General features: G+C 55.0%; 1 protein-coding gene across 4 annotated transcripts; it reads left to right on the top strand.

Moving 5' to 3' along the window:
• The first annotated feature begins 424 nt into the window (after window positions 1-424).
• On the top strand, window positions 425-27,613 carry TRIM29 (tripartite motif containing 29). 4 transcript variants are annotated; one of them, XM_054440720.2, is made up of 10 exons: window positions 756-1,659; window positions 10,363-10,458; window positions 11,289-11,522; window positions 12,989-13,187; window positions 15,835-15,936; window positions 18,233-18,325; window positions 20,558-20,656; window positions 21,825-21,923; window positions 23,473-23,549; window positions 26,402-27,613. In XM_054440720.2, exons 1-10 carry the CDS (start codon window positions 856-858, stop codon window positions 26,462-26,464), a joined length of 1,866 nt encoding a protein of 621 aa, XP_054296695.1. In that variant the 5' UTR covers window positions 756-855; the 3' UTR covers window positions 26,465-27,613. The 4 variants fall into 4 exon arrangements, with proteins under 4 accessions (XP_054296696.1, XP_054296695.1, XP_054296694.1 ...); XM_054440719.2 differs by having other exon boundaries at window positions 21,822-21,923; XM_054440721.2 differs by lacking the exon at window positions 21,825-21,923 and having other exon boundaries at window positions 425-1,659.

The following is a 27,613-nucleotide window of genomic DNA, read 5'->3' as shown; positions in this document are numbered from 1 at the left end:
AGGTGACTCCATGACCACCCAGCTGAAGAAGGGACTTTGGCTTCTCAAAGGCTTAGGGTTCAAATCCCAGCTGGGCCACTTGACTTAGGCCAGTGAGTTATCTTCTTAAAGCCTGTTTCCTCATCTATTAAAAAGGGCTAATTGAACAGGTTTTAGGGAAGTCCGAATGAGCTCGTATATATGCAATACCTAGGAAAGTGCCTGGAGGTTGGCAAGTAGGGTTCAATACTCAGTGGCCAAATCAAATGGAACCCATCCTTCCCCCTTAAGGTGAAAAGCAGCGTTACAGTCCCAAGGTGGACAATCTTCCCTCTGAAACTCAGGCCTGCAAATTACAAGGCTATTTGGCTTGTGTGACCCAGTTAACAGCCTTGTGTCCCGTAGGCCTCTGCAGACACCTCACCTTCTGCCCCAGGGGCCTCTGGGCGCAGTGAAGCCTGCCCACCTGTGAAGACAGAGACTCCCCGCTCCCCGGATGAGAAGCAAGTGCGTCAGAGGGAAGCAGCCCAACTGGTTGCTGAGTTGTGGAAAATAATTAAGCTGGGGGAGAAAAAACACTTCTTTTAAAAATCAGGTTAGGGATGAATGTGCAGGGCGTGGTTCCCGTGCAATTATCTGCTCTGCTGGCTGCGGGGCTGCCTGCTTCTCCCGGGCCGCTGTGTCAGGCTTGTGCCTGCTGCTCCTCCCCTCCACTCCTCCCCCTCCTCCTCCTCCGCCTCCTCCCCCTCCTCCTCCTCACAGGTGTGTCTCTAGTCCCCGTGGTTGCCTGCCCCACTCCCTGCCGAGACGCCTGCTAGAAAGGTCACCTATCCTGAACCCTAGCAATCCTGAAACAGCTCAGCCAAGCACCCTGCGATGGAAGCTGCAGATGCCTCCAGGAGCAACGGGTCGAGCCCAGAAGCCAGGGATGCCCGGAGCCCGTCGGGCCCCAGTGGCAGCCTGGAGAATGGCACCAAGGCTGACGGCAAGGACGCCAAGACCACCAACGGGCACGGAGGGGAGGCAGCTGAGGGCAAGAGCCTGGGCAGCGCCCTGAAGCCAGGGGAAGGTAGGAGCGCCCTGTTCGCGGGCAATGAGTGGCGGCGACCCATCATCCAGTTTGTCGAGTCTGGGGACGACAAGAACTCCAACTACTTCAGCATGGACTCTATGGAAGGCAAGAGGTCGCCGTACGCAGGGCTCCAACTGGGGGCTGCCAAGAAGCCACCCGTTACCTTTGCCGAAAAGGGCGAGCTACGCAAGTCCATTTTCTCGGAGTCCCGGAAGCCCACGGTGTCCATCATGGAGCCCGGGGAGACCCGGCGGAACAGCTACCCCCGGGCCGACACGGGCCTTTTTTCACGGTCCAAGTCCGGCTCCGAGGAGGTGCTGTGCGACTCCTGCATCGGCAACAAGCAGAAGGCGGTCAAGTCCTGCCTGGTGTGCCAGGCCTCCTTCTGCGAGCTGCATCTCAAGCCCCACCTGGAGGGCGCCGCCTTCCGAGACCACCAGCTGCTCGAGCCCATCCGGGACTTTGAGGCCCGCAAGTGTCCCGTGCATGGCAAGACGATGGAGCTCTTCTGCCAGACCGACCAGACCTGCATCTGCTACCTTTGCATGTTCCAGGAGCACAAGAATCATAGCACTGTGACGGTGGAGGAGGCCAAGGCCGAGAAGGAGGTAAGCGCTGGGGCCCCTCCTGCCCCTCCAGGCCTCTCCTCTCTCACCCCACCCCTCCGACCTTCATCTTCTCCACTGGGGCTTCCTCGGGTTTGGGGCTTAAGTTTCTACTGTCCTTGGCTCTTTTAGAAAACATTTCTTTCCCCTCATGCCCCCCGTCCCCCCTAATCCCAGCTGGGGATCAGAGGTGGCTTCCCAATCCCCTAAGGTCTCAGGAGACAGGGACATTTTCTAGATGAGCAGATGGAGACTAAGAAAAGATTGGGGGCCTGACCAAAGTCATAGGATAAATTCAAGTCAGGTTAGAGAGCATGACCCAATAGCACAGAACTCACTCCTGGGCTCTGTGCCTGGCTGAGGTGTTTCTTTCTTCTTCTTCTCCTTCTCCCTCTTCCTCTTCCTCTTCTTCTTCTTCTTCTTTTTTTTTTTCTTTGAAGAAGAGATAATTCCTCCAATCTAAGTGGGACTGGCCCCTGGGGAATGAGTTGTGGGTGAGGAAAGATACTAGAAGGAGAGAATTTTGGGGCCCACTGAAAGGTCCTTGCTGCTGTCTTTATAGTTTTTATTTGTCGTACAGTGGCTTCTTGTTCTAGCTGATCCCCAGCTGGTCTCTTGACTTCTTCCACAGCCTCCTTTATCCTTTTCCCAGCTGGGCCCTGTGTTTTGTGTGTGTGGTTGTGTGTGGACACACCTATTCCTGCACGCGGACACTGTTGGGGAAGTTTGGAGTTTGTGTGTGGATGGCGCGTACATGTACAGCTAGTCCCTGACTTAGGATGGTTTGATTTACGATGATGTGAAAGTGCTCTGCTTTCAGTACAGTATTCCATAAAATCCAACACTTTATTACAAAATAGGCTTTGTAGTAGAAGATTTTGCCAAACTGTTGGCTAATATAAGTGCTCTGAACAAGTTTAATGTAAGCTAGGTTAAGCTATGATGCTTGGTAGGCTAGGTGTATTAAAAGCATTTTTGACCTATCACATTTTCAACTTACAATGGGTTTATTGGTAAATAACCCCATCACAAGTTGAGGAGCATCTGTATATGTGTTTATTTTATGTGCACGTGGGTGTTTTTGTGCCTTTGTGGATGTTTGCATGTATTCGTGTATGTGATACGTAAGTGTGTTTGCATGAGTTCTGTGTGACTGTGCCTGTACTTCTATGGGGAGGAGCAGAGGCAAGTGCATGCTTGTGGATGTAGCATACCTGGGGAAGGTGATTTGGGCGAAGGGCCCAGCTGTGGCCACTGCCCTTTGCCCCACAGATGTCGGGCTTACTCTTCCCTAAGGTACACAGCTTCCTGCAGTGGGTGGCTTTCCTGGGGCAAACCTTCCTGGCCTCCAAAGCAGTGAACTCCACTTTCCTGAAGAGCTTCTGCACGCCTCAGATCTGGACAGCACAGGATTCCTTCCTGCCCAGGCTTCCTGACCAAGAGGAGCTGGTTGATTATTCTCTCCCTTCATCTCTCACCCACACCCCTGGACAGAAAGGGCCGAGGTAGAGAGGGGAACAGACTCACAGATCCCTTCCAGAAGCCTTGTTTGGCCCAGGAAGATGTTTCCAGCTTCCCCTATCTTCCGACCCCAGCGTGGCCTCAGGCTTCATACTGGGAGATATAGATGGGACAGGGGCCATGAAACTCATTCTGGGGAGTTTACTTGGGAGGTTAGACAGAACAAGAGGCAATCATCCTCATCACAGTAGCTGAGAAATTGCAGAGCCTCAAACAAGGTTTTAGGAAATGTGACCAAGTTCCAGTCCCAGTTTTTGCCTCTAACTAACTGTAAGGCTGTGAATAAGTCCTTTCCATTCTCAGTCTCAATCTCCCAAGGGGTGAGGCTAGATTGTTGGTTTTCAAATTACCCCACAGAGCCCTAGAATTCTTAGAAATGTCTTCAAGGCCTCAGGATGAGGAGGGGGCAAAGAGGTGTCAAGAAGGCGGAAGGTTCAGGTTCCCACCTCAACTACAAGCAAAGGACATTCTTATTGATCATCTTCTATGTGGGTTTGGCCTCAAATTTGGTCTGAGCCAAGGATATCTCTGCTTAAGCCTGGGTACCCCTGGAAAAGGTGGTTCTGGTGGGCAGGCGGGTCATCTGGATGTGCCAGGAGCTCAGAGTTCAGAGTTCAGGTTCTGGCATGGGGGCCGCTGAGGGACTCACAGTTCTTCCTTGAGGGAGGGCTCATGATGTAGGTCAGGAGGCAGGGCTCATACACCCAAACAGGACTGAGGAGCACCCGCCTAGTTACGCAGAGCGGCTATAAGTCAACATCAAGCTGTAGTAGACGGAATGCCAGGCCAACAGGTATTAGCAACCCCCTCAGTGTCCTCCCTCACCTTGCAAATAGGGACACAGGCACAGAGGAAGGTCCAAGGTCCTTGTTTGAGGAGGAAGCCCCCTAAGCCCTCTTCCAGTGTTTGAGAGTGCCTCAGGGAAAGGGCCCCAAGGAGATGGGATTGGGATATGTGTGCTTTAGGAGAAAATGCCTGGTGCCCTAAAGTGACTGCGATGGTGGGAGCTTCAGGTAGCCTGTGTGTGTGTGTGCACACACATGTGCACCTGCAGCATAGGGCTAGGCAGGGAGAAGTGGAGCCAGGAAGCCAGGAGACTGAGCTGGGCACACGGGCTGTCTCGGCCTGGCTCTGCTGGAATGTCAGAGGTGGGGGACATTGGCACAGAGCAGGGTTAGCAGGTAGATGGGCCAAAGTGAATGAGCATGCCAGTCCTGGCATCCTTTTGAGGCATCTCCTGCAGACCCAAACATCAGCCCACACATAGCTGTTTGCAAGCAGCCTTGTTCAGAACCTGTTCTGCAGGCCAGTGGTGAAGACCCAGGTGACATAGCCTCAGACCTGCCTCGATTGGTTGTGTGAGGCTAAGATGACACCCAGGGCTGCGGGTGCCCGTCTTCTGGGCCTCAGCTCTGCCTACAGACTCTGAGCAGAGTCTCTGTTAGAAAAAGATCACTTGGTGTGACAACATGACAGCACCTTTCTCTGGTGGTCCCTGGGTCAGCATGTTTCCAATTCCACCCCAAATGTCACAATAGGCCTCATACATGTCCTCCTGTCTTCCCCTCTGCCACTGGACACTTCCCAGGCTAGGTTAGGTGGGTGAGATTGAAATGTACACGTACATCCGTTTCTGTGTCTTATGGCCCTTCCTTCTGCCTATCTCAAGCTTCAGCAGGCCAGGATGTTAAGACCTCCTGGGTGGATGGCTGGCTGCTCTTGGGGGGCCCTGCCCTGTCATGGGTCTGGCCTGCTCTGGGGTGGCAGCATGACGAGGCATGTGTGGAGGTCACTCAGCTAGGAGCATTGCTTTGGAGAGGCTCAGCCTCATACCTCCTCCACTCTCTCAACCCCACCATTTGGTTCTATTCAGTTCTCTCACCACATCTGTGGCTTTGTTTCTCGTCTCGTTGCCCAATTCTAACACGACAGCTGAGCCACTGGCTGCTGGGCATGGGCAGCTGCTGGTCCTTGCATTTCTGAGCAGCGCTGGTCTGCCCAGGAAAGCTCTCTGGGATTTGGGAAGGGGAGCCGGGCTAAAGGCCAGGGTGCCCTGGAGGGGCTGGGCCCACTTTCCCTGGAGACCTTGGTGACTTTGGGGGAGAATGCTTGCTCTGGGACAGGGTGGGTGAGAAAGGAGGTAGGGGGACCTCTCTGGGTGTTAAGGGGGAAACAACAAAATAAAAGAGGCTTGGAGACAGGAAGCAGGGGAGCAAAGTGACAGGCAGGCAGGAGACAACCCAGTGTCTATGGCACACACCTGAGTGCCAGTGCTGGGCCCAGCATGTGCTACTTGTAGATGAAGAAACAAGGTCAAAGCCGTCAAGAGACTTACACAAGTTGCAGCACCCAAGAGTGGCAGAGCTGGGATTCCTTTCCGCTATTTTAAGCCTTTTTGTTCCTGTAGGATTGGAAGGGTCTTCTTGAGATCACCGAGTCCAGTGGCTCCCAAACAGCAATCCCCAGACCAGAATCAGCTGGTGAATTGTTGAAACACAGATTTCCAGGCCTTAGCCCAGGAGGTATTTTAAAGGTCTCCCTAGAGAATTCTAATGTGTAGCTGGGTTGGGAATCAGAGATCTAGTCCAATTTCACCACAGGGAAACCAAGGCCCAGGGAGGGGAGGTTCCCACTGTGCCTGCGTCCCCATCTGCAAGGTGAAGGAGGAGACTGAGGGGGCTGCTAACACTTTGTGGGTCTGGCATTCTGTCTTCTTCCCCACTCTTGGCCTGGAGATGGCCAGGGTGATACCTTCCTTGCCCCATCTCACCCCTCCCCTGACTTGAGGCTGTGAGGAAGCAAAAGGAACAGTAAATCTCAGTCAAGCAGACTAACTGATCCTGGGCTGTTTGACGTCCAGGTGGAGATGGGGAAATCTATCCAGCATTTCAGATTCTTATCCAGATAATTACCGTTTGTCTGAGAGTACAAATTTGGCAATTAACTGGCTCATTTGGCAAATGTCACAGCCGACGGCCCATGTAGTGAATTCAGGCCAGGGGAAGATCATGACCAGTCCTCTCCTCTCTGGAGGCAGTGCAGGTACACCTATCCAGGTGGATGCTGAGGTGTGTCTCCACCTGAAGACCACATCCAGGTTGAGGCACTGCTAGCTGCTGCACCACCTGTCTGCTCTCGGGAAAACCTCTGCTCATCCAAGGCTGAAGGATTTCAAGGTTAGGTGGCCCATGCAGGGCCCGTTCCTGGCATCAGAGAGCAAGAGGCAACCAGACAGGTGTGGGAGAAGGGAACAAAGGAGTCATTTAGGGACAGGCCTGGGCAGGGAGGAATGAAGCGGAGAGTAGGAAGTCAGGAGGGAGGCGTGGGCAGGGCGGGACTGTGGGGATCAGAGGCCCTGTCAGCCATCAGGGCCTTCAACCACTTTCTGAGGGAAGAGGGAGAGAGGGAGAGAGAAAGCTGGGGCCTCAGAGGACAATGGGGAGGGTGCTGGGAGGGAAGCGGGGGCAAAAGGAAAGAGATGGAACTGCCAAAGTGCCATCTGCGAGGTGAAGGGAGCATGGGAGGGCTTAGGTCAGCAGGAGTGAAGGGGAAGGACGATGCCACAGAAGACACACAGGACAGCCTAGTGCCACCACCTCTAGGTGCGCCTCTTAAGGCACAGAATAGGATCTGAGTCCTGTTGTTGCAGCTTGGCCTCACCGCTTTCCAACTGTGAGAATTCAGGCAAGCTGTGTAATCTTTACAGGCCTCGGTTTTCACACCTGTGAAATGGGGGGGATAATGCCACTTACCTCCACAGGAGGCTTTTGCTGGTTAAAGGAGAAAAGTCCTGGCACATAGTAGATGCTCAGTAATCAACACTGCCTTCCTTCCCTCTCCTAGTGTTGAAGGAGAGCCCAGCGTCTTTTAAACCTTCCCATGTTATATTAGTTCCTATACAGGAAAAATTGCCAAGAGCTGAACAGACACGAGGTGCACCCCTAGGTGTCACCCCAAATGCTCCTCCCCCGACAGGGTAGGACTCATCCCAGAGGTGAAAAAGGACCGTTCTAGCAGCACAGAGTTCCCAGTCCAAGGGAACTCCAGGAGCCCGCTGTGTCCTGCCGGTCTTGCAAGACATGCTGTGGGAACAGGGCCCCTTCCCAGCCTGTGTCCGACTTCTTCAGTGCCCCAAAGAAATAGGAGGCCAAGTCTCTCCTCCACCCTGACCGACTCTTCCGCCCACAGCTGCAGACAGTCTCCCCTTCTGACCCTGCCCTCACAGGTTTCCACATCATTCGCCAACACCTCTGGCACTACTCTCCACCCCTCGGTGCTCAACTAGCCCTGTTGCCCTCTTCCCTGGTTCCCTTACACAGGATGGACTCCCGGGGGACTGGCCTCTCCCTGCCCTTGGCCTAGACACTTCTTTGTTCTAATCCCCATTGAATTCTGCATCCCTGAACTCACTGTCTCCTTCATCTGTCTTGGCCAATGAATCCACGCTCACCTGGGGAGACCTTTCCTGCTCTGCAGCCCCAACCATGCAGCCCTCACCTTGTCTCCCTGTGCACTTCTGCTCACTCCAGGCACTCGACTCGTGGCCTTCACCTTCTCTGGTCAGACCTTCTTCCACTTGCAGGTGGTTAGTCCACCCTCATCCCCTTCTGTCCTCCTTCACTTCCACCAGTGTCCTTCAATCTTCAATTATCCACGAGCTACGCTTCCATCTTGCATTCAGCCCAGTGTCTTGACCTCGCCAGCCTCTCTCTGCACTCCCTACTGTTCACTCTGTGTCTGGACAGTGTACACACTCCATCTGGATCCCAATCCAACAGCATACACTATCCTCACCACTGAACACCACCAACACCTCGCCTGACCACATCTGCTGCGCTCTTCACTTGCCAATGCCGGACCCACCTGCCCACCACGCTGCATACACTGCTCCGAGCATGGTGTGAGTGACAGCACCCAGCCTGGCCCCTGGTCCACGGAAGGTGCGCACACAGTAGTGATGATGGGAACCATTGCTCAGACGGTGCTCACGCTGTGCCAAATGCTTTCTGGGGGCTTCACTCCCAATCCCAGGGCATCCCACAGCTTCCCTGGGAGGCAGGTCCTCTTCCTGCTCCCATGGACCAGACAGGGCTACTGAGGCACAGAGCAGCCAGGCAACTTTCAGAGGCACCTGCTGTCCTGTGCTCCCGGGGAGCTCCCTCTGAGCCCACCATTGCTCATTTCATGGAAGGGCTGCCCATCTCCTATTTGAGACAGGACTTTTACCAGCGCTGGGCCCTGGCCTATGGTGGGAGGGATTTTGTTTTGTTCTCTGCTTTCCTTTCCATCAGACCTTGTTCTCAGGGTGGTAAGGTGGGGTGAGGAACCCAGGTGCCAACTCCTCCATCACTGAGCTGGTTCAGGAGGTTGGGGGTCTCCAGCTGTTCCCCAACCTTGGACTTCACTCAGGAGTTCTCCAGGGATGAGAAAGGTGCTTGGGACAGACCCCGAGTCCACTCTCTTGGACTCTTCCTCACAGCTCAGATCTGTTTGCCAGGTCCAGCCTCCTCGGAGGCCTTTGGGGCTGTGGGATCTGCCAGCCTGTGTTTCCTGGGCTCTTGAGCTCTGCATCATCAGAGAGTGTGAGGGCTGAGTTTCTGCCATTACAGTGGGCCTCCTTTCTCTGTTTTCCACTCTCTCACCACCTTATTTATTGGCTGCTGGCTTCTCTCCAGCCTTTTTTTCCAGAGATGGGGCCAAATCTCCATCCTCATCTCCTTAGGTCCTCTTTTCCATCTCTGGTGATGGTAGTTTCCATGCTATGGCATTTCCAGCCCTTTGCTGGTGGGGCAAATGCTACTGAGAACATCTCTGAATCTCCCTGCCTGGAGAGCCCAGGAATGTGGTGGTGGGGTCGGGGAGGCCAGGGATTCAAGGACTCTCTGGGAAGCTCCGTGGCTCTTGCCCCATGCCTTCCCCACCCTCTGGGCACCTTTTCCAGGAAAGCCAGGGAAGCTCTAGCTGCCATCGGATCCACTTCCCTGGGTGCCTGCAGCAGGTCCCCTGTTAGCACTCCCTTGACCCGGTGGGGCGTTCAGAAGGTGTGCCGCGTGGTGATGCATGTTCCCAGGTGCTCATGACTCCTGGCTGATGGGACTCCCATTCCTAGAGGTTTGTGGCTTCCTCACCTTGACTATTCTTTTGGGCTCCTCAAGGAGATGGCCAGAGAAAGGGGTGGGACTCTGCATTCAAAACCCAGTGGTAATGGGGAGATCTGGAGCAATCCAAGGCTCTCTTGGATGCTTTGTTCTGTCAGGTGGAGATCATCCACCTATTGTCCATGTTAGAAGGGGCTTTGAGAGTCCTACAGGGCAGCCCAGCAGAACAGAGGCTTGGCTGGATGGGATTGGCCTTAGCTTCCTGCCTCTCCTTTTGTCTCTATTGTGACTGCTTTTCAGAGAAGGGCATTTCCCCAAATGAAAGGTGAGTATGGGAGTGAAAGCTAATGTCCCAGTGTGCTACTGATACAACCTCTTCCTAAACCACCCCAGACCCCAACAGTCTGTGTCCTCTTCCTGAGCAGGGGTCCCTACAACCTCTTCTTCCACTCTACACTGCCTTCCTCTCTAGCCTTCTCCTTCCCCAGAGCCCCTGGGTAAAAGTCTCTGTCTTGCCAAAACTGCAGAATGCCTTCCCTTTCCCATAAACAGGTTTTATAGCTGTGCCTGCCCAGACGGAGTCCACGCCGGCGGCAACCGCAACCCTGGCTGCTGCTTGCAGCACAGCCCTACGTCATGCCATAGAAACGCTGCACACTGTTACTGCCACGAGACACTCCCTGGGCTGGGCTGGGCTGAGCTGGGCTGGGTCCCCTTCCTTTCTCTTCCCATTGCTCCAGGTCCACTGAAAGGGGCAAGCACCCTGTAAATGAGTTTCCCTCCTGCTCATGCTGGGTGGAGGAGACAGGCAGAGGCTTAGCCCTTAAAAAGACATGGCTAGGATATCCAGCCCTAGTAGCCTGAGAATACAGCAAGATGGTATTTAACTTACTGCTAGATCCTTGGCGACTGGCATGGTGCCTGGCATATCCGAGGTCCTGATGAATGTTTGCTGAATGAAGAGCTGAATAGATGAGTGATGAGCCCTGGCTGTGAGTGTGCCCCCTGAGTGGACCCGCTCCCTGGTTCTCTGGTTCTCTTCCATCTCCTCCCCCTGACTTCGCCAATCCTGGCTCTTTCTCTGCAGACGGAGCTGTCACTGCAAAAGGAGCAGCTGCAGCTCAAGATCATTGAGATTGAGGATGAAGCTGAGAAGTGGCAGAAGGAGAAGGACCGCATCAAGGTGAGCAGCCCCCAAGCTCACCTTGCTGCTCCGTTACCCGACCTGGCCTGCCTGGAAAGAGGCAGGCCTTGGCTCCCATTTGAGTCCCAGGCCCACATAGACATCCCAAGGTGTTTCTTCTGGCTTCTCCCACCTCCTCTGACATTCTCACTAACTCCCCTTCTCAGTCTGAGCCAGGCACTCAGGTGGGATCCTGTCTGTGACCTAATGCCCATTTCATATTAACCCAGCAAGTAAAGACCCCAGACTTTCCTCCAGTGTGTCTTCCAATGTCCTCCAATGTCTGTTCTGCCCACCAGACTCCCCAGCCACCAAATACACACCATTTCTTATCTACTTATGCCATTATGGCTAAATGTATATCTGCCATGGTTTGCGTAATTGCAAACCACAATCTGAAATCACTGCCTGCTTGACCCTGACTATATACACAGCCAGCATACACATTCATTTTCTGAATACACATTTCTACATATACATTCATTTTCTGAATGATGTTTGGTTCTGGTTAGGGTTTCTGGGAGCATATTGTGACCCATGGGAGAACTTTGGGGCCCACAGGGAATGATGGCTCATATCGACCCACCAAGAGGAAGGAGCCACAGGTAGATAAGAAGTGTGGGCTGTGAACAAACCTGGCTATCTCTGTCAGTAGGTGGCATCCCTCAGTGATGCCTTTGAATGAGATTCTTGGCCAAATAGGCTTGCCAGGTTGGGGCAGTGGGAATGCCCTGATCCTGTGCTGGAAACCTAAAGACATACCCGACTAGGGTGATTTCTTTCCCTAACTAAAGCCCTGCCTAATCCCTTCCCTGACTCTGGACCTCCAGAGCTTCACCACCAATGAGAAGGCCATCCTGGAGCAGAACTTCCGGGACCTGGTGCGGGACCTGGAGAAGCAAAAGGAGGAAGTGAGGGCTGCGCTGGAGCAGCGGGAGCAGGATGCTGTGGACCAAGTGAAGGTGATCGTGGATGCTCTGGATGAGAGAGCCAAGGTGCTGCATGAGGACAAGCAGACCCGGGAGCAGCTGCACAGCATCAGCGACTCTGTGTTGTTTCTGCAGGTAACAAGCCACTCCTCTGTCACTCAAGCCCTCGATTTCACAATCCACTTTTCGAGACCCCCCTCCATCATCCATCCATCCACCTATCCACTTATCCACCTATTCATCTATCTGTTCATCCACCATCCAGCCATCCAACCATCCATCCATTCATCCATCTATCCAGGCTCCATTCTCCCTGTTTAATTTTTTTAATCCAATCCATTTCTTTACCTACTCTCAAGATGGCACACAAATATCACCTTTTACCAACTTCAATTGATATGTGCTAGCAATGCTCTGTGCTCAGTAGGAAAGAGTTGTGAGATCAGTGAATTGGGTAGAGGAGGAGTGGTGTAGGAGTGCTGCATATTTGTTATCTTGGATCTAGTCCGTTTGTCTATTCATCCATTCATGCTTCCATCTGCTAGAGTGTTTTGGATACTACTGCATGCCCGGTACTCTATCAGGTGCTGTGGCAAATAGAGAAGTACAAGACATGGTTTCTGCCCCCAAGCAACTGCAATCCAGCTGGGAAGATAAGACATGTACAATTAAAGAACAGTATAGAAAAGTGTGTAATTAAATGATAAAGCATATGGCTCAGGAGATAAGTGCCTGTAGAAGCTCAGAGAAGGGGAGGCGGGCTGGAGGAAGCTAAGACAGCTTTGTGGAGGAGGTGGAGTTTGAACTGGGTCTTGGAGGCCGGTTAGGATTTGAGAGGGAGGACAGAGTCTTCGGTGAGGAGTAAGGGAAATGAGAAGTGCAAAGGCAGCACTGAGCATGGCATGTAAAGGTAGAAATACCACTGTGGGGTGGGCATGGTGGCTCACGGCTGTAATCCCAGCACTTTGGGAGGCCAAGGTGGGTGGATCACCTGAGATCAGGAGTTCGAGACCAGCCTGGCCAACATGATGAAACCCTATCTCTACTAAAAATACAACAACAAAAAAAAAAATTAGCTAGGCATGGTGGCACACACCTGTAATCCCAGCTACTTGAGAGGCTGAGGCAGGAGAATTGCTTGAACCTGAAAGACGGAGGTTGCAGTGAGCTGTGATCCAGCCTGGATCTCAGAGTGAGACTTCGCCTCAAAAAAAAAAAAAAGAAAAAAGAAAGAAAGAAAGAAATACCACCATGGCTGACCCCAAATTCTATAGTAATTCCTTGCATTTCTTTAGTGCGTTCACTCCCAGTCTTTGCAGTTTGTGTCCCTCTCATAAATCCTATGAAGTAAACAGATGCACCCACTTTAGAGGTGGGAGTCGTGGAGTCACACATCTGAATGCTAGTGCCATCAGGGATGTTAGCATCCAGTGGGTTTTAGTTGAACCTTTTCACGTTACAGAAGAAACAAACATCCAGTGAGGAAGAGTGGGGCTTGCAGCGCTGAGAACCCCAGCTGCACTGTGAGAGCCCCTGGCAGAGAAGCGTCCTCATAGCTCATGAAGACCCAGGCAGTTAATGGTTCTTTCCTTTCTTGGTAGGAATTTGGTGCGTTGATGAGCAATTACTCTCTCCCCCCACCCCTGCCCACCTATCATGTCCTGCTGGAGGGGGAGGGCCTGGGACAGTCGCTAGGCAACTTCAAGGATGACCTGCTCAATGTATGCATGCGCCACGTTGAGAAGATGTGCAAGGCGGACCTGAGCCGTAACTTCATTGAGAGGAACCACATGGAGAACGGTAGGTCCCCTCTCGTGGCTGGGCCGCAAGGCCATAGACCTTTCTCTCCCAAATCAATTCCTGCTGCCTGACACGGGCTGGCCTCCAGTGAGCTTCTTCTCATTGTTCCCACCCACCCACCCTTCCTCAGGCTGTTTGGACTAGGATACAGGGATTCTAACCCTCCTCCTCCTTTGAACTTGCTGCCAAAGTTATGCAACTACAGCAAGAGACCTCCAGAGCAGGGACATCCTGGGCACTGGCTCCACAAATGCCTCCTCTCTGTGGGTTGTCCATCAAACTCAGAGACTGGTTTCATTCAGATCTACATCTAATTGCCGGGCCCAGCCCAGCAGCTGTGTGGATGCTGCCACTAGTATGGGCCAGATTCCAAACTGGTGGCTTTGCAGACTCTAGCAGACATGACCTAGAACTGCAGGCATGCCTGGAGGGAGGACTTGCCTGTCATCGTGGCCATGCTGAGCAGTGCTGAGCCCAGAGGCTGGACTTGGCCTGTTGAGCTGGGCTGGGGATGGTGGGACACAGTGTCTCTGTGACTCACCAGCTCCCTTGAAGTCAGCTCTTCTTCTGAGTCATGCTGTCCCCTCAGAGGTCAACTGAATCATCTCACAGAAAACCTCTGAACCTGAGAAACAACATCGTCAAGTCCTTTTCCACCCAGTCCCTTTAGGGCCTGAAGCCTGGGCACTTTCCCCAAGGCCCCATCCAGTGTCCCAGGCGTTGCACGAGGCCTTGAGAGTACAGCCTTGTTAATGACTGCTAGACGTGAATACCCCAAAGGAAAGGACCCCTGATTGCTCTCCAGACACAGCATATGATTCTTTGGGGGAGGAGAAGGGGGTGAGGGGGATAAGAGTGTGCAGAAGGGTTGGGGTTCAGGAAGCCATTTGTGCACCTTGGTGATGGCAATATCACACGGTGTCCCTGTGAAATATGGGGGACATTCAATCACACGCAAGGACAGATAAGCCATTTCAGCAAGACAATCAGTTGGCTTCAAACGGCACTCACATCCCGAAATCTTCCTTCTAATGACAATAGTGATGATGCTAATGGTGATGGTGACAGCTGACAATGATTGAGTGCTCCCTCGATGCTGGGCATTTCGCTGAGCTCCTCACGCACATTACCTTATTTTCCCTGCGGGGTGTACTGCATTTTACAGGCGAGAAGGCTGAGGCTCAGAGAAGCATCCTTTCAAAGGGCGCACAGCTCGGTAGGGGGTACGGCGGGGTTGAACACTCTGCTATTCAGTCTCCCATGCCCTCTTATCTGAGAAGCTGCGGCTGGCGGTGGCTGCAGAAGTGGGGTTGAGGAGTGTGATAATCATCGTCCCTGGGGTACAAACTGGGCAGGGAAACTCCTCTGGTGAGGTCCGGCCAGGCCTGGGGGGATGGCCTAGACTGGGGTAGGGTGAGCCTTGTGGAAACTGTTCAGGCTCCTGGCCTCTCACTGTCCCATTTCTAGGTCACAATGCTGGCCACGGCCTCTGTACAGGTGTGGCCCTGCGTCCTGTACGAGGTGTGTGGCGAGGTGGCAAGCAGAAGCAGGGATGGGCACTGCTGATTCAGTAGCCCACGCCTGTGCCTGGGGCCGTGGGGGCGGCTCCTCTGCCTCTGTGTTGTTTCTTCTTGTGGCTGCCGTGTGGATGCTGGGAGTGTGTCTGCTCTAGGAGGTGGTGGCCCGTGAGTCAGACAGTGGAGTGACCATCCACTCCTCCCCGATGCTAGCCTGCCCACCAGACCAGGGACTCATCCACACCGTCAAAGGCCCCTGCACTAAGAGACACCAGGCCAGTTCATCCTGGACTCTGTGGGGCACAGGGCTGGGCTAACACCTAGGAGGGCATTTGTTTATTCTTTGAGAATCTGCTGTGCACCAGGACACTGATAGGCGCCGGTGATGAAGATGAAGAATGAGGGTCTCATTCGGCATATTCCTCCTCTTGCTCAGGAGAGAGAGAGAGGGAAGGACAGGGAAAGTAGAACACGGGGAAGTCTAAAGAGAAAGGAATGGGGTAGAGGTGGCTGAGGGAAGTCAAGCATCGAGCAGCAGATCTGTTTGAGTTAGGGGGTCTGCAGGTGAGTGGCCCCTGCCATAGCAGCTCACTCCACTGCCTGGATCCCTGGGCCATGGAGGCCAACACTGGGACCTCATCCCCTCACCTTAGGCTGCCAGCAGTGGCTGGGACTGAACTCGGAAGTAGGGAGCCAGAGCTCAATCCCCAACTCTGCCCTTATTGGCATGTGACATTGGGCAAACTGCTTCTCTTACTTTCTGAGTCTCAATTTCCTTATCTGTCTCAGGGGGATATAACCACAGTTGATGTATGGATCAAATAAGAAATGGGCATTAATAGCACCTGGTAAAGGTGAAGTGCTAGGAAGTGCTGTGCACACAATCTTATTCACAAGGGCTCAGTCCAAGAGGGTGGATGGCTCTTTGCAGACACCTTCTCCACCAAGAACTCAGGAACCGAGTGAATGCTGGGCAGGGCGTCGTATTCTGTGAGGTTGGGGAAACTTGGCTCTCCCTGGGAGATAGGGGAAGGGCTATGGGGTGACTCATCTGAGCCCCAAAAGTCCCCAGTGGGCTGGCTCCTCCTTTCCACCTGGTTCCTCTGCTGACCCGACCCTCTCCTTCCTAGGTGGTGACCATCGCTATGTGAACAACTACACGAACAGCTTCGGGGGTGAGTGGAGTGCACCGGACACCATGAAGAGATACTCCATGTACCTGACACCCAAAGGTAAGAGGGAACCCCTCACCCCAGACCTAGTGTCTCTCCTGCTGCCTAGGGGCCCCTAAAGTCCGTGCAGTGACTCTCAGCCAGGTTCCTTCTGAGTGGGGGTGATGCCATGTCCAGTTTGCCTGGTAAAGTCCTGGCATCTACGTGTTGTCCTGATGTGATGATGAACAGCGTCGGCGTTAGCTCTCAGAGGTGTCCTGGTTCGAATGAGAAGTTACCTGGTGCCAGCTTCTCAGAGGCATTCCTCCTTGGCCACACAGGCAGCCCCTCTTTGCCCTCCTTGCCTTCTCACTTCCAGCCCATATCTCTGCTTCTCTTTCCTTCTGGAGGTCTCCTGGGCTCCCTTCTGCCAGGCCAGTGCTGTATTTTGCTTTGGCTCAGGTTTTGCAGGGGCTGAGCCCTGTGAGATGGCTGCCGACCCCAGGACCATTCTGCTCCCCTAGGTAGGGAGAGTGGTCCCTTCTCTTCTGAGTTTCCTGGCTCTGCACCCTGGCCCCCTTGGCCCTCCCTCCCAGGCCCTGGACAGTCCCAGCCTGCAAGGTGCCGGCCTAGCACAGACCAGTGCCTGCCTGTCCTTGCCCTGTGGTGGCCTCTCACATTCTTGGGCGCCAGCAACAAACCACAGCAATACCTGTTACATAAGGGTGGGTGTGCCGGCCCTCAGACCATGAGGGTGTGTGCCTGTGCATGTGGGAGAGGGAGGCTGGGGGAGGACGGAGGCATGGTAAGGCACAGGGGCTGGGGAGGGGGAAGCCTCCGGGAGCTAATCAGTAATTCACACACGTCTTACACACACACACACATATACACACACACACACAATGGGAGAGGCTTGGGGGATTTGGAGACATGAGCTCAACAGAAAAGCACCTGTGCCGCCCCACCCAGTTTGAAAACAACCCCTGGGCTTCTTGGTTGTTGGGCTGTCCCTCCTCTGACATTCCTGGTGTGGGCCAGGCCCCAGCCGGCCAGCCTGCCTCCTCCCTGCCTGGGGTGCTGTGCCTTTGGGCAAGTTCTGGGAGAGGATAAGCTGTTCTAACCAGCCAGCCCCAGCACCCCTCTCCTCAGAACCCCTACCTGGCCTCGGCCCGGCCCTGTCCCTCCTGTCTCTCCCTTCCATCCATGGACCAGGCCCTGGGGTGCCATCGAGTGCCCTGACGGGCTCCTGCGGGTCTCTCCTGCTCTGTAGGAGACTGAGGGCCCAGTTTGAGCCTCCTGCAGGCTGTAGGGAGGTGGTTGAGGGAACAGCAGCACCCACTATGATGCCACCCCAAGGGCCTAGGGCCTGGGGCATCTTGGGCAGGCCTCAGTACCCGTATCTGAAGAGAGGGGAGGTTGTGCTCATATGCTGGGAGACTTCCCAGCTCTGCACTGTGAGTCAGTCTATGATGTCTGCGATGGAAGAAACAGGTTCCCCCAGCATCCCTGCCCAAGTACTGTGGATAGCCTGTGCCGAGGACAGGAGGGACAGGAAATCTGCCCTCTGGGAGCTCCCAGGCTCAGGGTGGAGTTGGGGGGAGGACACGAAGGAATCACCAAGGAGATGAAAGAAACAAGGCCCCTAAAGGGACTGGGTCCTGAGTCTGGGAGCTTTGAGGTCAGTGGGATTGACAGTGGCTGTGACTCCTTCCCGGGAGAGGTGAGTTTCCAGGAACCTGTGCTCAGTAGAGGGAGCATGACTGCGAAGGGCAGAGGGCATCAGGGACCACAGGCACAAAGGCTTACAGGAAGGACTGGCGGGGCTGGAACTGGGGGTGTGGTGTCATCTGAGGGTCAGGTGGGGAGGGACAGAGGTAACAGAGGACTAGAATACGCATGGGGAGCTCATTGTTTTCAGCTGGGTGTCGGTGGGGTTATCAGTCCCCACTCCTTCCTCACAAGGCTGTTGTGAGAACCCAGGTGTGCGGGAAGGAAAGCACTTGTGAATGGAGGCTCTGATCTCCCGGGAAGCAGCAGCCTGGGTGGGCCCCTGGGAGGTGTTCCTGGCTCATCAGGCCACCTCCAGGAGGCTCCACCCTCACGTGGCTGAGAGCCCACTGCTTCTGCCCCGGTGGTTGCCATGGCCTCTCCAGGTTTATGCTGATGCTCTCCGCATGGTTACTAACAGAGCCCTTCTACTCTCAAAAGCATGCCAATTTGGGTGATAAGTTAGTTGACTGACTTATGTCAGACCCAAAGGACCTCTCTCAACGGTGGAATCCAGGTCCTGTGATGGGCACTTGGGCAACTTTTTGGGGGCAAGGAGTCCTGATGGGACCATTTTCTGCAATGACAGCCCTGTTCATCTGCTTCACAGGTGGAGCCCGGACATCATACCAGCCCTCGTCTCCCGGCCGCTTCACCAAGGAGACTACCCAGAAGAATTTCAACAATCTCTATGGCACCAAAGGTAGGTGGTGGCTCAGCTCCAGGGTGCACAGAGTTCATGTGGGGCTGTGCAGGCAGGAGGGGCATAGAGGTGGGGCCAGGGGCATGGGGCTGGGACCCCAGTGTGAGATGAATGTGGGAAGCTGGGATGAGTGGAGGGTCCAGGCATTGGTAGGGAGGGGTCCTACTTACCGAGCTTAATGTGTGTGTGTGTGTATGTGTGTGTGTGTGTGTGTGTGTGTACATGCGTGAGGGACACCGTTAGTTAGGCTGGAGGAAAAACAGCCAGGAATCTCGGCATCCCTGGAGATCCCTGAGTCCATGTGCTCTTCTGATCCCTGAGGAAGGATCTGGGGAAAACTGGGTCTGAGCAGCCACCTTGGGCTTAAGTGTGGGGAACCCCTCCCAGCAAGTATGAGGGCATGAGGACCCAAAGAGAATCTCTACTGATTTGAGTACTTCTGTAGTGAAAAGTCATACAGTGGTTAGTTGTCAACGTGGCTGTGACTGGAAAGGAAGGCACGGCAGGAAATGCGGCTGGCCCTGGAGCTCCAGGCGGTGAGGCGAACGAACAGCACCTTAAGACCCAGATGTGATGAAATGGGGGTGGGGATGTGGCTTCCCCAGGGGGAGCTGCTAAGTTCAGGGTCTCCCTCTGCCCAGTGCTCTGAGGGGACCATTTGCTCAAGGGCAGGGCCATGCATTCAATGAGACCTGGTTCTGGGAGGCCCTGGTTCTGTCCTGGGGGCTCCTGGCCACATGCCAGCCATGCATGGGGAGGGAGGGGACTGGGTCAGCCCCCACCCCAGACATAGCACTGGAGGACTCTTCAGTGAGGGCAAGACTCATGGAGACTGGAGGGTCAGGGGCACCAGAGCAATGCCTGGGCCTCTACATCCAGAATTGGATTCACAGCTGTGACCAGTGGCACCCCCTCCTCCACATATGCAGTAGACCGTGGGCACCTTGAGGACAGAGCTGTGTCTGTCCTGTTCGCTGCTACAGGCCCAGAGCTCAAAAGTGGGAGGGGGTCAGGAAGCAGTTGTTGAGAGAGAGACTAAAGGCATGAGTGAACAGAAGGGCAAGGTGTCTGGCCTCGCGGAGCCCTGGCTGGACATGCTCACTGAAGCCTTGCTACAGAAGCTGCTTGGGATCCCTGTGGGAGGGCTTTGCACTGGGGCAGGTGGCCAACCCCAGCCATCTGTGACCCCTGAGTCTGAAAGTCAGCCCCCAGCCCTCCCCACAGGCAGCTAAGGAGTGAGCTTGACTAAGGAGGTCACTGATGCTTCAAGCCTGGCAGGTGGGGGTGTGGTGCTGGAGAAGTGTGCGTTACCCATGGGGACGCTGAGCCCCCCACTCCAGTGCCCTCTGAGTGCCCCCACTCCAGTGCCCCCTTTCCACTGCCTTCTTCTCCTCTGGACTATAGGACATGCCTGCACATGGGCGTGTGTTAGCCTATTCAACTTGGCAACTATCAACTGTCTCGTCCCCAAGTTTTAGGATGTGTTTGTATTCATTTGTTCGTTGGTTCATGCATTCTATCCATCAACCATACAATGAGCACCTTCCAGGAACCAGGCTCTGTGCCAGGCACCAGGTGTGATGCAGGGGCCAGACAGGCACATTCCCAGTTCATGTGAGCTCACTGTGGAAGACAGACAATTGAACATGTAATTGTGACCCAGAGGGTAGGGGGTGCAGGACGATGTGGGGATGGAGCTGAGGCACATGCAGACATTGGGGAGGTGCCATGTAAGCTGACACTTGAAGACCCCACCCATGAATTGCCAAGGGTGGCGAGCAGGAGAAGTGTCCTAGGCAGAGGACAGGGTCTGGGCACATAGCCTGGGGCAGGAGAGAATTTGGAGTGTCTCAGACACAGGCTTAGCCTGGTTTGAATGTCCAGTGGTGGAGGGAGGGCAGAGGTGAAGTCAAGAATGGGAGATGGTGAGTGGGTGGTGGGGATTGGGGGAAGCAACTCACGACAGAGCTGTGGGCTGCTCTTGGGACTTTGCCCCTTATTCTGAGGACAGTGGCCTTTAGGTAAGGCAGGGACCAGACTATGCTTTATATTTTAGAAAGACAGCTTTGGTGGCAGAAGGATGGGGGTGAGGCGTCACTGGGATCACACAGTGGCATCCTGGCTTAAGTTGTGGCCAGCGGCTGGAGAGTTATAGACCTGGCTGTGTCCTGGTCCTGCCTCCTCTCCCACTCCCAGCTGTGGGGGCCTGACAGCCCTTCTTTGTCCTGCCAGGTAACTATACCTCCCGGGTCTGGGAGTACTCCTCCAGCATTCAGAGCTCTGACAATGACCTGCCCGTCGTCCAAGGCAGCTCCTCCTTCTCCCTGAAAGGTGAGCTTGCCCACCCTGGCCCCTGCTTTCCTCCGCAGCTGCCTCACACCTCCCAAGCCCTGCTTGGGTCTCTTCCCTGAGCTGCTAGTTCCTCCCTCACCTCGTGAAGGAGAGAGGCCTGGCCTGAGAGCCCGGGAGCTGCCGCCATGGTCTTTGCTGAAAATGAGGGCAGGGGTGGGGGCTGGGCCACATCAGCGTTTCCCAGGGCTTGTTTCACCACTCTCTAGTCTCTAACTACACGCTGCAACAACAGCTCTCAGTGGTCAGGATGGGGGGACATGCCATACTCCCTGCACCCTGCACCTCTCTGATCCTCAGGATGCTGCTTCTCCTACTGCAGAGTTTATTTAACTCCCAGCGTTGGATGGCTCTGGGGTCCTGTGGCCATGGAGCACCTGCCAGCATCCTGTAGAGCCAATCCTGCAGGCCCCCCTTTGGGAAAGGCAGGACCAGACCACCCTAAGTCCCCCTGAGACTGATTCTCTTTTCCTGCACTCTGTCCCCCGCCTGCCTGCGGTGCTCCCCAGCACTCTGACAAGGCAGAGTGATTGATGCCTCCTGTCCCCTGGTGCTGGGGGCATCCTGAGGGGGCAGGCTTGAATCAGACCCCAGCTATGGGCCCCAGACCCTCATGTATCTCCTGAAAGATCCCAGGGACAGTTCTAATGGCTGTGGTGGGAGTAACCCTGTCTCTCTTCTGGCACCCCAAACATCTGGCCTGGAAGTCAAGATCAGCACATTGGGTGGGCTCAGGAGAGGGAAAGGGGCTATGCAGGGCAGAGAGACCCCTGAGCAGTGGTCTCTGAGGCCTCATCACTCAGCTGTCCCTTCCGGCCCAGGGTCCTATGCTATACCCAGGACAGGGATTCTTGGAGCTGCCGGCAAGATGGAGGAGACAGGACTATGGGTGGAGGGTCCCAGCCTGCAGGAGCCCCGGGCATGTCCTAGCCCAGATCTGGGCCTGGGGAGCTCCAGGACTTGCCTCGGCCTGTTTGGCTTCTAGCAGGCGCCTTTCTGCTCTCTGCTGAAGCCTGGACCACAGAGCACCTGGCAGGGGAGGTGGCCGCCCTCAGGTGTGATTTAGAGCAGCCCCCAGAATGAGGTGTGGGTCCTTTTGGCCCATCTGGGACCAGCACTGTGCCACTAATGCCTCTCTCTCTCCCAGCAGGCACTGGGAAAACCCCTTATCAGTTCACCACCTTGGGACAGGCCACTGCAGAGTTTTCCAAACCACTGGGTCGCAGTGGGCTGTCTAAAACTAATCCCGGTACCTGCCCATTTTCCATCCCTCCCCTTTCCTCTCCCACAGCGGGGGCAGGTGGGACATGGGGGGCTCTCTGCCACTTCTAGGGTGTGCCGGTCCCTTCTCCCCAGAGCTCCCTGGAGAGGGATGCATGCCTCACCTGCCACCCCAGCACACTTTCTATCTGGACTTCTGCCTGCTGCACAAGGCGGGTGTCTTGGGCCCCCCTGACCCCACCCCTGTTTCCATTCTCCCCTCTCTCGTGGCTGGCATGGGATTTTCTTTCTGGGAACTGAGAGATGAGGCCTGAATTACTCCTTTTAATCTCCACTCAGGATCCCTGGAACCCCCCTTTCCAAGGCTGCCCCCACCCTCAGATGCAGGAAGAGACCCAGGTTCTTTGCTCTGCCTCCTCCCCCTCCTCCTTGCTCAGTGCCAACCTGGGAAGGGCCAACCCAACCGGCAGCCTGGCAGTGCTCATCATGAGCCTGACCTGCTCATCCTCGCTTAGAGCAGGGCAGGAGAGGGGCTTTCCCGAGACAGACCGCATGCAGCCTCTCACTCAACAGAGATCTGGCCCAGGACAGACCCTGCTTATTTCTTGAGGGCCTCAGCATCCAGGTCATGGCCTGTGTCTTCCCAGGCGTCCCTGCAGGCTGATGGCTGACACTGAGAGTGCCTTCACTGTGCTATGAACCAGAGCTCCTTTCAGGTCTGTCTGGGCTGAGGCGCAGGGAGTCAAGGCGGCCCTGCCTTAGACTAGCATCTTTGCAACCAAGCTCAGATAGCTAACCTGCTCCAGGCCTCTCGGGCTTGCCATCCTAACCCTGGGTGGCGGCCACAATGACAAATTCCTGCCCTTCTCTAGGCCCTAGTCTCTGGCTAGTGAAACAGGGGAGGGGCCACAGAGCCGGGGAGAAAAAACATGAATTTGGGTTTTGGATTTCCGGCACTCTGTCCCCCACCTGCCTGCGGTGCTCCCCAGCACCTGGTTTGGAATCCTGACTGCTGCTGTGCAACTCAAGCAAACTGCTGAGCTCATAGATACAGGGGCCAGGCTCAGTGAGGAGACATCTACAAAGTCCCTTCCACAGTGCTTGGCACAAGTGGGGCTCTGTGAATGGGAAGCATCATCCAAACAGCATAGGGGAGTCCAAGTGAGCGCCTCCTGCCGGGAAACTCTGGCAGGCCATGCTTATGCGTGGCGCTTCTGGGCTCTGGGAAGGGGGGGGCCCGTGGCGTAAACCTCCGGGGTGGGTGAGTGGAAATCCCTGCAGAGCAGCGCGATGCTGTGCTGGATGTGGGGGCAACACTCCCCTGCTGCCTGGTCCAGCCCACCTGGCCGGCTCCTCCTCCTTCTGTCTGCTTTGCTGCCTCCTCCCTTTGGCCAGCCTCCCCAGGATTTTCGGTTGCGGCACCCTGGCTGCTGCACGCGTCTTCAGGCGGCTGCACTTGGTAATGGGCTGGATGATGCTTGGTGGTCACTTTGGAGAAGGCAGCTGTGCTGCTCCGGCCCCGGGGGCCCCTGACCACCAGCGCTGCTCCCTTTGACCTGAGTCTCTTGTCTTCCCAGGCTATCCCTCCCTCATGCGGAGCCAAAGCCCCAAGGCCCAGCCTCAGACTTGGAAATCTGGCAAGCAGACTATGCTGGTAAGGGAAGTGCTGCCGGGAGGGCCTGGGCACGTCCAGAGACCTGGCACTGAAGGGGGCTCCCTGGAGGCAATAGGTTCCAGGGCCTGTGGGAGGACTTCTCTGGGCCATGGGGTGGAGAAGGAGGCAGCAGTGGCCTGAATACCTGTACACAGCCGAGGGTAGTAGAGACCCAGGGCTAATGGGCAGAGGACTAGCTAAGCACACACTGTCTGGACCTCAGTTTTCTGATCTATAAAGTGGGCAGCCTTGGTTTTTTTACTTGGCAAATGCTTGTTGGCTGCCTATGCTAGTGGAATGACAGCTTGGGTTCTGCCAGCTCTGGGATTGTAAAACAGCCCAGCGGGAGGACAGGCCTCCTCCTAGAGATGGGTCCCATTTCCCTGGGGGCAGTTCTTCAGTTCTGACAGCATAGAGGCCATTGGGGTGATAATGTGGGGGCGGGAAAGGCTGGAAAGTCGGGACTAGATATATTTAGGGTCAATATCTAATGACCCAAGGCCAGGCATATCAGAAGAGCAGCATGACAGGGAAGCATGGCTTTGGGGTCCAGGACACCTGCTGACTGTGGCGTCCTGGATGAGTTAGATACCCTCTCTGAGACTCTTTCTTGCTTTTTATTATGTGGGGACTGGGATGATCCCCAGTGCCCGTTAGATCTGACATATCTGACCCTGACTGAGACCTCAGTGATCGGGGACTGTAGTTTACATGCAGAGCCCCTATGTGCCTGAATGCCTTGCTCCTGAAGGTCCATTCTAGGCCCTGCTACAGGAGTGGGCCAGCTGCCGTGGCATGTGGGTGGCATCAGGAGCTCTGCTGGAACCAGGGCCGGAGCCCTTGTTTCTTGCCGTCCTTGCAACTGGAGGTCAGAGCAGGAGAGGTGATTTGCCTTGGACCACAAAGAATGGCTGGGGATGGTTTAATTGGAGAGAATCTTTAATTGCTGGCGATGGGAGCTAAGTGATCGTGTGTGTAATTTGGAGCTGGACCCAGGGGCATTGCAACAGCAGGACTGCAGAAAGCAGATATGGGGAGAAAAAAGGTTTCTGTTCTAGATTCAGTCCTTCCCCTCCCTACTACATACTTTTCCACCCTCTCAGAGCCTGGGGCCCTGGAGAGAAGGCTCATCAGCACTTTGAGGCCCCTGGCAGAGCAAGGTTTTGGTGTCCAGCAAGCACCCAGCACTGGGAGAGTGGAGATAGGTGCTGGGGTGCAGAGAAGCTGAGCTGGGAATCAATTTCCCTGGGGGCTGGCCCCAGCTGTCTCATTGACTTGCTGTGTGAGTTTGCATGAGGAAAAATGGTTCCTTTGTGCCTCAGTTTTCCCATCCGTAATTAGGATGATTTCCCAGCTCTTCCAACTGCCATATGTGCTGTGACCTCAAGCCAGGGAGGGGAAGGGAGGGTGAGGGGAGCATTTTGCCCTGATGCCCACCTACCACTCCAGGCTTTTAACCAGACAATGCCATTCATTGACCTGCAACCCATATTATTGACCCAGTCTTCCTCAAAGAAAGGCTTCAGCCATTTCCAAATCTATTCACTTTGCCCTATGAATTGCTTGGGGTCCAGGCTGGCCCCTGGGGGTCAGGAGACCTGGTCCAGGCTCTGCTTTGCCAGTAAGTAGCTGTTCTTTCCCCTCCCTGGGTCTCAGTTTCTTCCTTTGTTTAAGAGGTGGTTTAAGCAAGGTCTGAGCATCCCTCAAGTCCTGCTGTGGACCAGACAAAGGCAAGGAGCTGACCAGGAGGTGTCAGTTCCCTGAGAGACAGGGCCAAGGGCAGTGCACCCTTGAGGTGTGTGTGTGAGGGGCAAATGATGTCTCCTGTATTGGGATCCGCAGGGCATGGGAGTGGGCTCAGCCTCTGACCCAGCTCAGGGACAAATCCTCTTCCTGAGATCCCCCGGGGGCTGACGGTGCTTGCATGGGTGAGCAGCAGCTAAGCCGTGCTCTTCCACTCCATCCTGGAGGGCTGCCTCCTCAGGGTCCTGATGAAGTTATCTGGGCAGGGTGGGGCATGCTGATTTCATGAAATTACTGGGAGATACAATACATGGAGAAGGCTGGGAGAGCTGTCACTGGGCTCTCTCTCCAGAGATGCTCCCTGTACCAATGGCTGGGGGAGGAGGAACAGGACAAGAGAGGCAAAGGGCTGTGGGGAGCCTGGGACCGTGTTAGACTGGGGCAGTTCTTTACCCTCTCTGCACCCCCTCTGTAAGGGAAATTTATGCAGAGAGAGCCGAAGAAAATGCTGGAAGCCCTCGCCATAAGAGAAGTGATGCCGAGAACTGGCAGCTGGGGGTGTGGGTTTTGGAGGCAGCCTGCTGGGGCTTGGATTCCGGCTCCTTGCTTACCAGCTGAGTGACCTTGGGCAAGTTGCCTAGCCTCTCTGTGCCTTGGTTTGCTCAACTATAAAATGAATATGATAATAGTAATCTATTTAATTGGGTGGTTGTAAAAATTAAATGAGTGCATCCACATACAGCCCTCGGCACAGTGCTGTGAAGTTCTGTGGAGTAGAAAGTGCTATATAAATAGTAGCTGTGGTGGCGCTGGAGAAACCTCCTGAGCTGTGGAGAGAAATTTTGACCAGTGTGATGGGGGGCTGACGTCCAAGGTCACCTACTAACTATGGGAATGGACTCTAATTAGGATTCCAACCTGGAGATCCTGACTTTAGGGACCAGCTCCTCATCACAGGGTAGGTAAATCTTGCAGATCAGGCCAAAAGGCCCCTAGAATTCTCGGGGCTTGGATCACTGCTGCCTCCTGAGGCAGGTTAGGGTAGGGTGGGTCTAGGTAGCGGGCTCATCTGTCGTCTGGCCTCGCTGACACTCTTGTTTCCCCCACAGTCTCACTACCGGCCATTTTACGTCAACAAAGGCAACGGGATTGGGTCCAACGAAGCCCCATGAGCTCCTGGTGGAAGGAACGAGGCGCCACACCCCTGCTCTTCCTTCTGACCCTGCTGCTCTTGTCTTCTAAGCTACTGTGCTTGTCTGGGTGGGAGGGAGCCTGGTCCTGCACCTGCCCTCTGCAGCCCTCTGCCAGCCTCTTGGGGGCAGTTCTGGCTTCTCCAACTTCCCCACTGGCCACACTCCATTCAGACTCCTTTCCTGCCTTGTGACCTCAGATGGTCACTGTTGTTCCTGTGCTCAGAGGCCAACCCATCGCAGGGGTGAGATAGGTGGGGCCTGCCCTAACCCACCACCCTCCTCCTGGAGGGCTAGCAGGATCTGAGGGCTAGCAGTGAGTACCCGCATGGTATCAGCCTGCCTCTCCCACCCACACCGTGCTGTCTCCAAGCCTATAGACCTTTCTCTCCAAGGCCCCATCCCCCAGTGTTGTCAGCAGGTGCCTGGACAGCACAGCCACCCGTCTCCCGTTCACGTGGCTCACCTCCTGCTTCCCAGAGGACTGGCCCGACCTGCTCTCTCTGGTCCTACCTATCAATGCCCAGCATGGCAGAACCTGCAGCCCTTGGCCACTGCGGATGGAAACCTCTCAGTGTCTTGACATCACCCTACCCAGGCAGTGGGTCTCCACCACAGTCACTTTGAGTCTGTGGTCTCTGGAGGGTGGCTTCTCCTGACTGGCAGCCTGACCTTAGCCAAGATATTCTTCTGTTACCTCTGCTGAGATAAAGAATTCCCTTAACACGATATAATCCACCCATGCAAATAGCTACTGGCCCAGCTACCATTTACCAGCCACTATACCATTTGCCTACAGAATTTCATTCAGTCTATACTTTGGCACTCTCTCTGGCGATGGAGAGTGTGGCTGGGCTGACAGCAAAGGGTGCCTTACACACTGCCCCCACCCTCAGCCATTGCCCCGTCAGAGGCTGCCTCCTCCTTCTGATTACCCCCCATGTTGCATATCAGGGTGCTCAGGGATTGGAGAGGAGACAAAACCAGGAGCAGCACAGTGGAGACATCTCCCGTCTCAACAGCCCCAGGCCTATGGGGGCTCTGGAAGGATGGGCCAGCTTGCAGGGGTTGGGGAGGGAGACATCCAGCTTGGGCTTTCCCCTTTGGAATAAACCATTGGTCTGTCACTTC

This window comes from Pongo pygmaeus, chromosome 9 (assembly GCF_028885625.2).
Source record: "Pongo pygmaeus isolate AG05252 chromosome 9, NHGRI_mPonPyg2-v2.0_pri, whole genome shotgun sequence".
Classification (NCBI taxonomy): Eukaryota; Metazoa; Chordata; class Mammalia; order Primates; family Hominidae; genus Pongo; species Pongo pygmaeus.
This window is presented reverse-complemented; position numbering and strand designations above follow the sequence as displayed.